At 45.9% G+C, this 13,839-nt stretch overlaps 1 protein-coding gene across 4 annotated transcripts in view; it reads left to right on the top strand.

The window, feature by feature from the left end:
- SBF2 (SET binding factor 2) overlaps window positions 1-13,839 on the top strand; it is a 323,119-nt gene that overhangs the window by 294,935 nt on the left and 14,345 nt on the right. For all 4 annotated transcript variants that reach the window (XM_083164721.1, XM_083164720.1, XM_083164719.1 and 1 more), the window contains 4 exons: window positions 426-552; window positions 1,991-2,118; window positions 2,195-2,422; window positions 4,163-4,267. In XM_083164721.1, the coding sequence (XP_083020847.1) occupies window positions 426-552; window positions 1,991-2,118; window positions 2,195-2,422; window positions 4,163-4,267 (588 nt within the window). The remainder of the gene's footprint in view (window positions 1-425; window positions 553-1,990; window positions 2,119-2,194; window positions 2,423-4,162; window positions 4,268-13,839) is intronic.

Raw genomic sequence — 13,839 nt, 5'->3', positions numbered from 1 at the left:
GGCGCATGTTCTCTGCAGATTCCAGTGGGTTTGGCCGTCCGTGTGGAATCAGCTGAAAATGTTCCTCCAAAAATATCCACCGCCTTGGAGGAGACATGCTAGAGGTCCTACAGGACAGATGGATAGATGCTAGCGGTCTTTCTGGGTACAGAATTTTTTTTGCAGTAGGGTGCGCAGTTTCTAGTTGCTGCACTGACTAAGGAGGGAATGTACAGAACACACCGGTTGTTGCTGAGTGGATGCGAGTGTGCACACGTAGACCTCCCAATCCTCGGACACTCGGAACAGTGTTGGCAAAGATTGTGATCAATTAAAGGGGATCATGACCATTTATCCTTCGTATCTTGTCATAGTGATTCATGCAGCTGACATTAGAACACGTCCAGAGCTTCCACTCACTACGTTCATGTTCTTCTGTCCCGCAGATACACAACCAGTATCCCACAGAATTTGAATTCAATCGTTACTATCTGAAGTTCCTGGCATTCCATCACGTCTCCAACCGGTTTAAGACCTTCCTCCTGGACTCGGACTATGAACGACTGGAGCATGGTATGTGACAGGGGGGGTCTTGCCTGGAGCTCATTATTTAAAATGATGTCAACGTGACTTTCCAGAATAATTGCAAGTCATGTTTAGGAAAATCTAGGTTGATGAACTCCAAGTTATGAAGAGAATGCATGAAATGATGAACTGTGTCATCTACATTATAGCAAACAATAAATCATTACGAAGTTGATTGAGTGCAGATTATATAACGGGGACAATGAACTAGTAATTAGTATTCTTCATTTTCCAATACACCTACACATTTCAACGTGCCTCCGACGTTTTTTATGGAAGACAGATGTTCTTTAACAATTACTGTACCGTGCTCTTGGGCTAAATTAATTGTATGTTCTAGGTGTTGTGTGTGTGTGTGTGTGTGTGTGCTTGTGATTTCCAGGCACCAAGTTGCACATTTTAGGTGTTGTACATGTGCTCTTGGTTTCCGAGTGCCATGGAATGAAATGATGTTAGCTTCAATAAGTTAACATGATTTATGCTGTATATAGTGTTTTCAAACTATTGATCTTTGTGCAAATCTCTGACACTATTTTCTAGATGATGTTTGCATTCTTGCTGTACTGGCCTGTAACTATACACCAGGCATTTGCATTATAATGTCACACATCTGGCGTCTTGTGAGACATTGTGGGACGTTATAAAGATTCTTATTGCCACATAGCAAAATTTTGTATGGCGTCACTATGCACCTCCCAAAAACCCCACTTTGATTGTTACACACCTTTGAACTACCAACCAGTCCTGTTCCAGACAAAAGCAGAGCAATATTCAGTTACTTTACCAGTTGCCCCCAGGGTATGCTGTAGGAGTTATTCAATTACCTCAACATAGGGTGAAAATCAACATATTTGTGAGAACAGTGTGTGGTTCGTTTAATGTGCTGGTCAGACCCCAGTCCTCCCACCATCCTCTGGGGTATCACAGCCTATGTGCATTGGGCAGACTCCAGTCCTCACACCACCCTCTGGGGCATCGCACCCTATATGCATTGATAAGACTCCAGTCCTCTACCACCGTCTGGGGCATCACAGCCTATGTACATTGGTCAGACTCCAATCCTCCCACCACCCTCTGGGGCATCACAACCTATCTGCATCGGACAGACTTGGTCCTCCCACCATCCTCTAGGGCATCACAGCCTATGTGCATTGGTCAGACTCCAGTCCTTCCCCCATCCTCTGACACTTTATGGGCATTGGGCAGACTCCAGACCTTCCCCCACCCTCTGGGGCATCACAGCCTATGTGCATTGGTCAGACTCCAGTCCTCCCACCTCCCTCCGGGGCATAACAGCCTATCTGCATTGGTTAGACTCCAACCCCCCTCCCCCCCACCCTCTGGGCCACCATTTATTTTCCCGGAGCTCTGTACAATGAGGGATTGCAGTGGATCATCGCCCATTTAATTATTTTTTTTGTCCAAGGAACTTTATTTGAAGATAAAGGAGACAAACACACAAGGAAAGGAATGTGTATTTGGGAATACATTGAGAGAACGCACAGGAAGAGTCCGATTTTCTTCAACTACATGTATGCACCGACTGAGCAAGAGGTAAGTGATTAAATTACCGGCTCTACTTGTATGACCTTCCATATCTCCCTCATTAATGGTTTCCTTCCACTTCTAGGCATTAAAACCAAGAGCCAACATTTCTACTCTGAGGAAATGGGAGTACTATACAGAAGAGACCATGGTGTCCGGTCCTTCTTATGACTGGACAATGATCCCTCCTAGATTGCATGCTTCTGAAGACCAGGTTGAGGAAGCTTTGCAGCAAGGAAAGAGGAAGGTTGTGTGGCCCTGCTACGATGATGTAGCCAAAGTTCAACCCAATGCCATAATACACCTCATGAGTGTAAGTCATTACTTCCATCAAGTGTTTGGCTCCCCCTGGTGTCGATTGTATGTCATCACCCCAAGATTTGAATTTTTCGGGTGTTTTGTTCTTCAGCATGAGAACTGCTTCAGTGCATCTCATTGTTTTACCTTCATTGTTGGTCACTTTTGAAGTTGTTTCTTTATTAAAATGTAATTCTAATAAAAGATAATATTCATCATAATGTGTAACTACCGCTGGGGGGTGGGGGGGGGGGGGTTAACCCTATTGTACACAAAGAGTATCTTCTAGAGGGTGCTAAATAAATCCGTAGATTCTTAATGGTTGCCCATAGCGACATCCCATGTGAAATAGAACATGAAGGAGAATAGCCCCTGTAAGTCGGGATCCCAACTGTCAGGCATTAACAGTCAGGATTCCGATGTCGGTATAGTCATCTGATGGTGCACTCACCCCTTACATGTTTAGCAGGTACTGTACTTGGTCCTTCAGTTATGGTTTGGTGAATGTCACAAGGAGCGCCTTTGTGTTGGACCCACTTTCGTTAACGTTGCTCCAGGCCATTATTAGTCGCTACCTCCGCCTCCCCCCTCTGTCTATCTCTTCACTGGCTCCCCATTCCTTTCCGAGTTCTCTTTAAACTCCTCACCACCACCTACAAGGCTCTCTCCTCCTCCACAGCTCCCTACCTCTCTTCACTGATCTCTATCCACACTCCCTCCCGCCCTCTTCGCTCCATCGCTGACCGCCGACTGACCTCTCACCTAATCACCTCCTCCCACTCCCGTGTCTCTCGCGCTGCCCCCCTGCACTGGAACAACCTCCCGCCACCCATCAGGCTTTCTGATTCCCTTACCTCCTTCAAGCGCTCCCTCAAAACCCACTTTTTTCGACTAGCCTATCCCTCCTCCTAACCTCTTTTGATCCTCCTATCCTGCCTCCGTTCCTACTTATCCTGTTGTTTTTTGTTCGTCCACCCACCTATTTTTAGTATGTTAACTCTTATGAGTAGGGTCCTCCTTCCTCACGTACTCACCCTACCTCTTTACCTCACCTGTGCTCCTGTCCTGTCCTTCCCTTCCTCTACTTCATCTTCAGTCTCCTCGACAATTTTGACACCTACTTCTGAACTGATGCTGATTTTATTTCTACCAGCTATACCCCTATTTATACTGTATTTTTCAACACACCCTGTACGTTACCTTGTCATTTGTTTTTTGTTTGCTATGTACGGCGCTGCGGACACTTTGTGGCGCCTTATAAATAAACGTACTACTACTACTGAGGATTCGTGGGCTGCGTTTTCAAGTTTGGGGCCCATGTTCAGCCCCCATTATGTTCAAAATAGATATAAATGAATTAAAAACTATTTCTACAGAGCATCCCCAAATGATAGATACTGTATCAGCATTTAGCGTACGGGCCTCTATTCTCTCCATCTCGTACCCAGTGTTTTTCCATCACTGTACAACAGAAAACAACCCTTTGTGTTGTTCTTTGTACATCCCAGGAAAGCATGGAGCTCACATTCCTAGCGAGATGTCAGAGCAATAGGTCATGGAAAGGACATGTTATTGCTGCAAATGAGCGCTCTTCACAAACGATTCCTTTCATTGTAAGAGTGAAAAACGAATGTTACTTTTGGCTCGCATCGTTACTCGTGTAATCTGAAGTAAGATGCATAGCGGGTGTGTCACCTTTTTTTTATGGAGCATTTTTCTTGTACAATATAATCAGAACATTGTGTGTTGATTTCAGGAAATTGAGAGATTGGAGACGGCGTTAAATCAGAGTTCAGAGCGGTGGCAGCTTCTGTGGGAGAAGGCGAAGGTGAAACTGAAGGAAGATTTGCAGAAGGAAAGTGTAAGTGGTGCAGAAGCTGTGATACTGGGGAATCTAAGCAATGTGGTCCTGTCCCCACAGAGTGCAGGGGCCCTGTCGCCCATGTCATGCTCTTTGGTAATACCTTTATATCGCCAGGTGTCATATGGGCACGTGCATACTTGGCCGCTACAGCCATTGCTCTCATCATTAACCCCTTGAGTGGTGGGTTTTGCTGGGGCAGGACAAACCTACTGGGGCAGGTTTGTCCTGCCCCAGCAAAACCCACTACAGATAGTGGGAAGCCGCCGCTCCCCCTCACCTCTGCTCCGGCGTTAGTACGCCAGAGCTAGCTCCCCTGCCGCCGCTATCTCCCCGCCGCTATGACACAGACGGCAGGCTCGGGGATGTTTCGCGGCGGCTCGGGAGGACTCGGGTGCCTGAACTCTCCCGAGTCCCCCTGAGCCGCGCCAACCATCCCCAAGCCTGCCGCCTACGTCACTGATACAAATAGTGATTGGCGGCTGACGGCAGGGGAGCTCCGGCGGCGTACGATCTCCGGAGCGGAAGGGGTGGGGGAGACAGGAGGGAGGGGGGGTGACGGGGGGACCCCTAAAGCTAGTGTGCCAGTGGTGCTCCAGTGGAGCACCACTGGCGGGCACCTAATGCAAAAAGTGGTATGCCGGGAAAATGGAAATTTTCCGGGACAGCCCACTGCGGCAATGCAGCTGAGCCCGAAAAATTTCCGGGCATACCACTCAAGGGGTTAAGGGGAACATTATAAAGCCTTTTTAGAAAATACAAATGCACGCTGACACACGCAGTATGCCAACACCTTAACATGTTACAGAGTTGTCATAATTACTATTAAGTTGCCCCCCTCCGCTTGGAAGGTTTTCCTCAACAATTTGGGACATGGGGGGAGATTCTCTAAGGTGAAAATGCGGCGGGGGGGCATCGCCTCTGCATATACTCCTATTGAGGTCTTGCAGTAATTATTCCATGTATGTGACTTTTCATTTGTCAGCACTACAAGTACCAGCGCTCTGCATATACTCCTATTGAGGTCTTGCAGTAATTATTCCATGTATGTGACTTTTCATTTGTCAGCACTACAAGTACCAGCGCTCTGCATATACTCCTATTGAGATCTTGCAGTAATTATTCCATGTATGTGACTTTTCATTTGTCTCCTGAAATCACTTTTAACCGCTAATCTGAATTATGGCAATTGCAGAACCAGTGTTGTATTGTTAAGGATGTTTCTAGCCTTTGCGTAACCTGTTTGAAGCTGTTGTCAGTGAGGCCTAATTTATTGGGGTATATATTTTTGGCTAGTGTTTATTTAAAACAAGCTAATTGATGTCCTTTGATTAGCTGGTCATGTGCCCTCAGCTGTAGCCTCTTCTAATCAGACTTGGTATATATCTTCACTTATTAGGCAGTCCTCTGCCTGGGCAGTTCTCTAAGATAGAAATCTCTAAGTTAGAAATCTAGTAAGTGATAAATTACAAAGTGATATTACTTTTAAAGAACAGTTAAAAAAACAGTTGAAAACATTGAACAACATCAAGCAAGGTAAATACAATATACATTATTACATCATGCTCACCAAACTGCTACTTCTCATTACATTACATGGAATACTCACCAAACTTCACTCATCCTGTAATCTCCCTGACACTCCCCACTCTGTGCACATTGCCTCTTCTATTATTCACTCCCCTCTTCTAAACACTCATGAGCTCTTTACTTACTGTACTTCTCTACTTGCACTTTCACATCCACATCCCACCAACAATACAAAAAAACACAAACATCCACCTTTATCTATCTCTCCTTTCTAATCTTATTAGCTGGTGACATATCACCAAACCCAGGCCCAAACCACCTGTCCCACTCAGAGTTTACTGGTTGTATGCCTAGAAATTCGGCTAACCTCATAAATATCACATGCCTCCCACCACACTCCAAACAACTTAAATGTGCCCTATTGAATGCTCTGTTTGCAATAAATTAACATCCATCCATGACCTCTTTATCTCTCACAAATTCAACCTGCTGGCAGTTACAGAAACCTGGCTCACACAATCAGACACGGCCTCGCCTGCAGCACTGTCACATGGTGGTTTCCACTTCACTCACACCTCCAGGCCTGGTAACTGTAACATGGTCACACAATCAGACACGGTCTCGCCTGCAGCACTGTCACATGGTGGTTTCCACTTCACTCACACCTCCAGGCCTGGTAACTGTAAAGGAGGTGGGGTTGGTATATTACTGTCACAAGACTTCACATACTCAGTTCTACCACAGGCTCCTTCATTCACATTTACATCATTTGAAGTTCACTCTATTAGGGTTTTTTCCCCTTTCTCTCTGCGTGTTGATGCTATCTATCGCCCACTTGGGCTTCCCAAAATTCAATTTCTAGAAGATTTGTCTGCCTGGCTCCCCCATTTCTTATCCTCTGACATCTCCACTGTCATCCTGGGTGACTTCAATATTGCTATTGACAGTCCACCATCTTTGCATGCTTCCAAACTCCTCTCTCTAACCTCCTCTCTCGGCCTCTCCCAGTGGTCTGATTCCTCTACTCATGAGGAAGGCCACTGCCTTGACCTTGTTTTCACCAGGCTGTGCTCAGTCTCTGATTTTACTAACACTCCCTTCCCTCTCTCTGATCACAATCTCATTACCCTCTCACTCTCTTCCATTACCCCAAGCTCACTGACACTGAAATCATGCAAGCCTACTCTAACCCGTAGAAATACTAATGCATTTAATTTTCCACAACTTACCACCTCCCTGCAACAACAGCTCTCACTAATTTCTACATTTACCTCTCCTGACTCTGCTGTTTCCCACCTCTACCAGACTCTTGAAACAGCCCTTGATGAAATGGCTCCAGCTACCCATTACACCCCGCGTAGGCTTAGATTCCAACCGTGGCACACCAAAACAACTACGAAATCAGTCACGTAAAGTAGAACGCCAATGACGCAAATCTTGTAGTATGACTGATTTCCTTGCATATAAAACTAGCTACTACTCCTACAGCAATGCTTTGGACACTGCCAAACAAACATAATACCAATATCTCATCTCTTCTCATGCCACCAACCCTAAGCGACTTTTTAACACCTTTAAGTCTCTTCTGTACCCTCCCCCTCCTCCCCCACCGGCTACCATCAGTGCACAAGAACTTGCCTCCTACTTTAACCCCTTCCCGACATTTGACGTACATTTACGTCATGGTCGGGAAGTACTTCCCGACACATGGCATAAATGTACGTCATGCCATTTAACTGCCACCGCGTCTATAGACGCGGTGACAGTTTAAACATGTCTGCTGTCCCTGACAGCAGACATGTCCCTGCATGCCCAGGGGGGGCTGCGATGCCGCCCCCCCGTCGGCGATCGCTGTGATTGGCTGTTCAGTGTGAACAGCCATTCACAGCGTTTTCTGTGTCACCGGCGAATAACGTTCGCCGGTGACACAGGGATCGGAGGTGATTGGTGCTGTAAAGTACAGCACCAATCACCGCGGGGTGTAAGGGTGACACTGGTGTCACCCCGCCCGCCCCCAAAGGCCGTGATTGGTTCGTCGGACCGACGAACCAATCACAGCCATGGAGGGGGGTTTAAACTAACGGTGACTGCACTGCAGACGCCATTCCGGTCTGGAATTGCGTGCAGTGCGGTCACCGTGCCTAGCTGCCGCAGTATACTGACCTGAACCTTGCAAAATACTTACCTGATCACTGCCTGGATCTTGCTACTTCTTGTGACTTCCTGTGCTGTGTTGTGTTGTGCTGCTGCAGTGTCATCGAGTTATAGATAGAGAGATAGAGAGAGAGAGATAGAGAGGGCTAGTGACAGAGAGTGCTATATTTTGTGCTGCTGCAGTGTGATAGAGTTATATAGAGAGAGATAGAGAGAGATAGAGAGAGATAGAGAGATAGTGACAGATTGTGCTATATATTTTTTATATAACTGACTGCTGCCCCCCCTTTTGTGCTGATCAGTATAAATTAACTGATCAGCAACTTTTTGGGGGCGCAGGTTTTTTTTTTATATATATATACCTGTCAGTGCTGCTGCTGCAGTGTCATAGAGTGATATATAGTGAGAGATAGAGAGATAGAGAGAGATAGTGACAGAGAGTGATAGAGACTGCTATATTTTGTGTCTGCTGCCCCCCTTTTGTGCACCCCCAGCAACTTTTTGGGGGTGCAGGGGTTATTTTTCATATATATAACTGTCAGTGCTGCTGCTGCAGTGTCATAGAGTGATAGATAGTGAGAGATAGAGAGAGATAGTGATAGAGAGTGCTATATTTTGTGTCTGCTGCCCCCGCCTTTTGTGCTGATCACTATATCTGAGGTGATCAGCAACTTTTTGGGGGTGCAGAGGTTTTTTTTTTTTATATATACCTGTCAGTTGCTGCCAGTTGCACTGTCAGTTGCACCAAAGGTTGTGCACCTGCTGCCCCTCACTGGTAATCAGTGTCGCATCACTGATCACCTTTTTTTTTTTTGAGGGTGCTGTGGGGTCTTTTTTAAATTTTTTTTTTACACACACTGTGATTTTGTGGGTGTCCTGTGGCCACTGTGCGCTGATCAGTGACGTACATCACTGATCAGCTTTTTTTTCGGCACAGGGTTGATCTATTTTTTTTTTTTTTTATCAAATTCCTGTTGCCTTTGAGCGCTGTTCAGTGACGGACGTTACTGACCAACATCTGTGCTCAATTTTTGGCGCAGGACCTTTTTTTTTTTTTTTTTTTTAACCCCTTCAATTTTTTTTTTTTTTAACCCCTTCAATTTTTTTTTTTTTTTTATTGGGATCAAATTCCTGTATAAAGTATTTTTTTTTTCTGCACTACATACACACCACACACTACATACACCCCGGGTTGAAATAAAGTTTGTACCCCCCCCTATACTATACACGTGTTGAAACATTTCACTACCAGTAACACAAAAATAAAAATGGCATCCCAAATGTCATCCCAAATGTCATCCCAAATGTCATCCCAAATGTCATCCCAGTCATCCAGAAGAATGTATTCAGCGGAGGAGGCATATGCCATGCATGCCTCTGACTCTGACACAGCCAGTGAGGCAAGCGGGGAATTTGAAGGATTCGCTCCTCTTCCTCCTCTGGTGATGAGGGACCCCCTCAAAGACGCCCCCGTAGAGCAGCTGAGACCCCCCCCCCCCCAATAATTGATCTCGTATGGACCCCACCACCAGACAATTTTGAGCCCCAGGTTCCTGAGTTTTTGGCCATGCCAGGAATCCAATTTGATTCCACAGGTCTCAGAGAAATTGACTTTTTCAAATTATTTTTCTCTGATGATTTTATAAATTTAATGGTGGACCAAACTAATTTATATGCCCAGCAGTTTATTGCTCAAAACCCCACGTCATCATTTGCTAGGTGGACCCCTGTAGATGCAGTAGAGATTATGACGTTTTGGGGTCTGGTGTTTCATATGGGCATAGTAAAAAAGCCAGAAATTAGGCAATATTGGAGTACAGATGTTCTGTACAGCACCCCATTTTACCGTATGGCCATGACTCGGGCTCGTTTTGAGATGATCCTTAAATTTTTGCATTACAACGATAATGCACAGTGCCCACCCAGAGATGATCCCACCTTTGACCGGCTATTCAAAGTCAGGCCGGTCATTGATCATTTCAGTGCCAAATTTGCAGAGATGTACATCCCTGAAAAATTTATTTGTATTGACGAGTCCCTTATACATTTTAAAGGAAGGGTTAAATTCCGCCAGTACCTTCCCAGTAAGAGGGCAAGGTATGGCATAAAAATGTATAAGCTGTGTGAAAGCACCTCAGGGTACACCCACATATTTAGGGTATATGAAGGGAAGGATTCAAGAATTGAACCGCCAGAATGCCCCCCCTCCCTCGTAGGTGTTAGTGGAAAAATTGTCTGGCATTTAGTGCACCCCTTCCTGGATAAAGGTTATCACCTCTATGTGGATAACTTTTACACTAGCATCCCCCTGTTTAAGGCCCTTGGTTCAAGAGGTACAGCAGCTTGCGGTACTTTGCGCAAGAACCAAAGAGGCCTCCCAAAAACGCACATTGCCCAAGTAATGAGAAGGGGTGAAAGCAGGGGAATATGCACCGAAAATATGTTGTTGGTCAAATATAAGGTAGATTCGGTGGAGGTTACTGCGCTTATCCCTCTGTATGTGGGGCAGCTTAACTGAGTGGTCCGTACTCAAATAATAGGTTTAGACAAAATGGTATTGTTAAGCGCTCACCTTGGTTGTGTATTATGTGAGAATAAATGGAAGGATGCTGGTGTTCTGAATAATATGTTTATTGTTCATAAGACATAAAATACAGTATACATATAAATGGTCTGGATCTACACAATCAAAACCCTGACCCCTAGAGGATTAAACATAGATTTCCACAATAGCCATTTGGGCTAATAATTCCTATAGATACCCACAATGTAAGGAAACGCTGTGTCTTCATACCAACTCCTGCACAAATCATACTATACTACAGCACAAACACCTCCTCACACACACCCCCTAGAGCTGACAGACACATAGCACCAGATGGGTTAATAACCCCTTAGAAAACCTTCCACAATAAACAGGACATTAGGACTCCATAACAATACTGATAAATACACTCACATCATAATCCCTAGTTAATACACAAACTATTCACACATAATGCACCACTGTTTACTACATACTGACACCGCTTTAAAAACATCCAGCTCACGCAGGGTTAACAACCCAGTTCAGCTACACACCACCATTACACCTCCCCCCCCTCCCCTCTTGTGAGTGACAACCATCTTGTCCAATCAGGGGCGGACAGCACGGACCAATCGCATCAATGAACTGAGCTGCCGGCACGCCCACTCAGCATATAATCGCACCAAACCAAACCTACAGCATCCTTGATAAAGGCCCACAGTGGCTGAAACGCGTTGGACAGACACACGCAGCACCCACAACCACTACCATCACGGAATCACCTAAGTCTCCTTCGTGCGGAGTCGAGCGCACAGCCTCCCCCCGGTGACATCATCACGCTAACCCGGAAGTTAGCGTCCGGGTCAGGTAACTGTGGAAGCCGCTTCCACACAGACGGAAGGGCTCACAAACTTCAGGCAGCGAGTTGCGATATACTCACCACTGCCCAAACAGCGAGGACGCGACACCCAGCATCAACACCGCTGCACTCACTCTGCTAAACCATCAAGTCGGTAAGAACTCTGGGAGCGGGGCGCCGCTACCCAGCAACAGACTGTTCCTGTTCTGCAGCAAAGAGTGCATCCTGGACTGTCCGCCCCCTACTGTTTACCCACCCGCCCGCGGGGCATCCCATACCCTCCACCCTCCCCATCTCCACACCACAGCCTTCGTGAGACATAAGCCCAAGGGCTTATGGTAAAAAGGGTTCTGCTGACCCCTCATACCCTCCGGGGCTCACCACAGGCCACTGCTTATTCACCCACCGCTGGATGAGACATAATCCTCATAGGCTTATGGTAAAGGGGCCTGTTGGCACCCCAATCTCCCTCACGGGACTCATCTCAGGCACCCCCACCATCTGCATACTTACTTTACCCCATTTATATGTATACTGTATTTTATGTCTTATGAACAATAAACATATTATTCAGAACACCAGCATCCTTCCATTTATTCTCACATAATACACAACCAAGGTGAGCGCTTAACAATACCATTTGGTCAAATATAAGGACAAGAGGGATGTCCTTATACTGACAACAATTCACGGAGACAGTACCACCTCCGTCCCTGTACGAGGTACCAGTACCCACACCTCAAAACCTAATTGTATCCTGGATTACAATAGGTACATGGGCGGAGTGGATCTTTCAGATCAGGTACTGAAGCCGTACAGTGCCCTGCGGAAAACAAAAATCTGGTACAAGAAGCTGGCCGTGTATATCATCCAGATGGCACTGTATAACGCTTACGTGCTATTCCGTTCTACCGGCCAGAGGGGGACATTTATGCACTTTCAAGAGGAAGTCATAAAGGGCCTAATATTTGGGAACCAGCAGGCAGAGGGCCCCAGTACTTCTAGTACTGGCCCCCGTATTGTACCAGGGCAGCATTTTCCTGATGAAATCCCCTCCACTGGAAAAAAGGGCAGGACACAAAAAAGGTGCAAAGTTTGCTATAAAAAGGGAATAAGAAAGCAAACTATTTTCCAGTGTGACACTTGCCCCGACAAACCCGGCCTATGTATAAAGGAGTGTTTTAAAATATACCACACATCTATGGATTATTAGGTTCATAATTTCACCGTGCTTCGGGGGTCTTGCTAATGCCACATAGCACCCACCAACATTCCACCAGAATTTGTGCTGCAAAATCCAAATATCACTCCTTCCCTTCTGAGTCCTGCCACTTTTTGGTCACACATGAGGCATTGCCGTACTCGGGAGAAATTGGGGCACAGATTTTGGGGTGCTTTGTCTCCTTCATTCCTTGTGAAAATGAAAAATTTTGAGCCAGAACTGCATTTTTGTGTTAAAAAATGTAATTTTTCATTTGCACAGCCCAGTTGTATCAAAATTGGTGAAACCCCTGGGGGTATGAAATGTACACTATACCCCTAGATGAATTCCCTGAGGGGTGTAGTTTGCAAAATGGGGTCACTTGTGGGGGGGTTCCACTGTATTGGTGCTTGGGGGGGTCTTGCTAATGCGACATAGCACCCACCAGCATTCCACCAGAATCTGAGCTGCAAAATCCAAAAATCACTCCTTCCCTTCTGAGTCCTGCCATGCACCCAAATGGTATTTTTTGGTCACATGTGAGGCATTGCCGTACTCGGGAGAAATTGGGGCACAGATTTTGGGGTGCTTTGTCTCCTTCATTCCTTGTGAAAATGAAAAATTTTGAGCCAGAACTGCATTTTTGTGTAAAAAATGTAATTTTTCATTTGCACAGCCCAGTTGTATCAAAATTGGTGAAACCCCTGGGGGTATGAAATGTACACTATACCCCTAGATGAATTCCCTGAGGGGTGTAGTTTGCAAAATGGGGTCACTTGTGGGGGGTTCCACTGTATTGGTGCTTGGGGGGTCTTGCTAATGCGACATAGCACCCACCAACATTCCACCAGAATCTGAGCTGCAAAATCCAAAAATCACTCCTTCCCTTCTGAGTCCTGCCATGCACCCAAAAGGTATTTTTTGGTCACATGTGAGGCATTGCCGTACTCGGGAGAAATTGGGGCACAGATTTTGGGGTGCTTTGTCTCCTTCATTCCTTGTGAAAATGAAAAATTTTGAGCCAGAACTGCATTTTTGTGTAAAAAATGTAATTTTTCATTTGCACAGCCCAGTTGTATCAAAATTGGTGAAACCCCTGGGGGTATGAAATGTACACTATACCCCTAGATGAATTCCCTGAGGGGTGTAGTTTGCAAAATGGGGTCACTTGTGGGGGGGTTCCACTGTATTGGTGCTTGGGGGGTCTTGCTAATGCGACATAGCACCCACCAACATTCCACCAGAATCTGAGCTGCAAAATCCCAAAATCACTCCTTCCCTTCTGAGTCCTGCCATGCACC

Source organism: Crinia signifera, chromosome 11 (assembly GCF_055691185.1).
Source record: "Crinia signifera chromosome 11, ASM5569118v1, whole genome shotgun sequence".
NCBI lineage: Eukaryota > Metazoa > Chordata > Amphibia > Anura > Myobatrachidae > Crinia > Crinia signifera.
The sequence above is the reverse complement of the archived record's forward strand: the minus strand, read 5'-3'. Positions and strand labels throughout refer to the sequence as shown.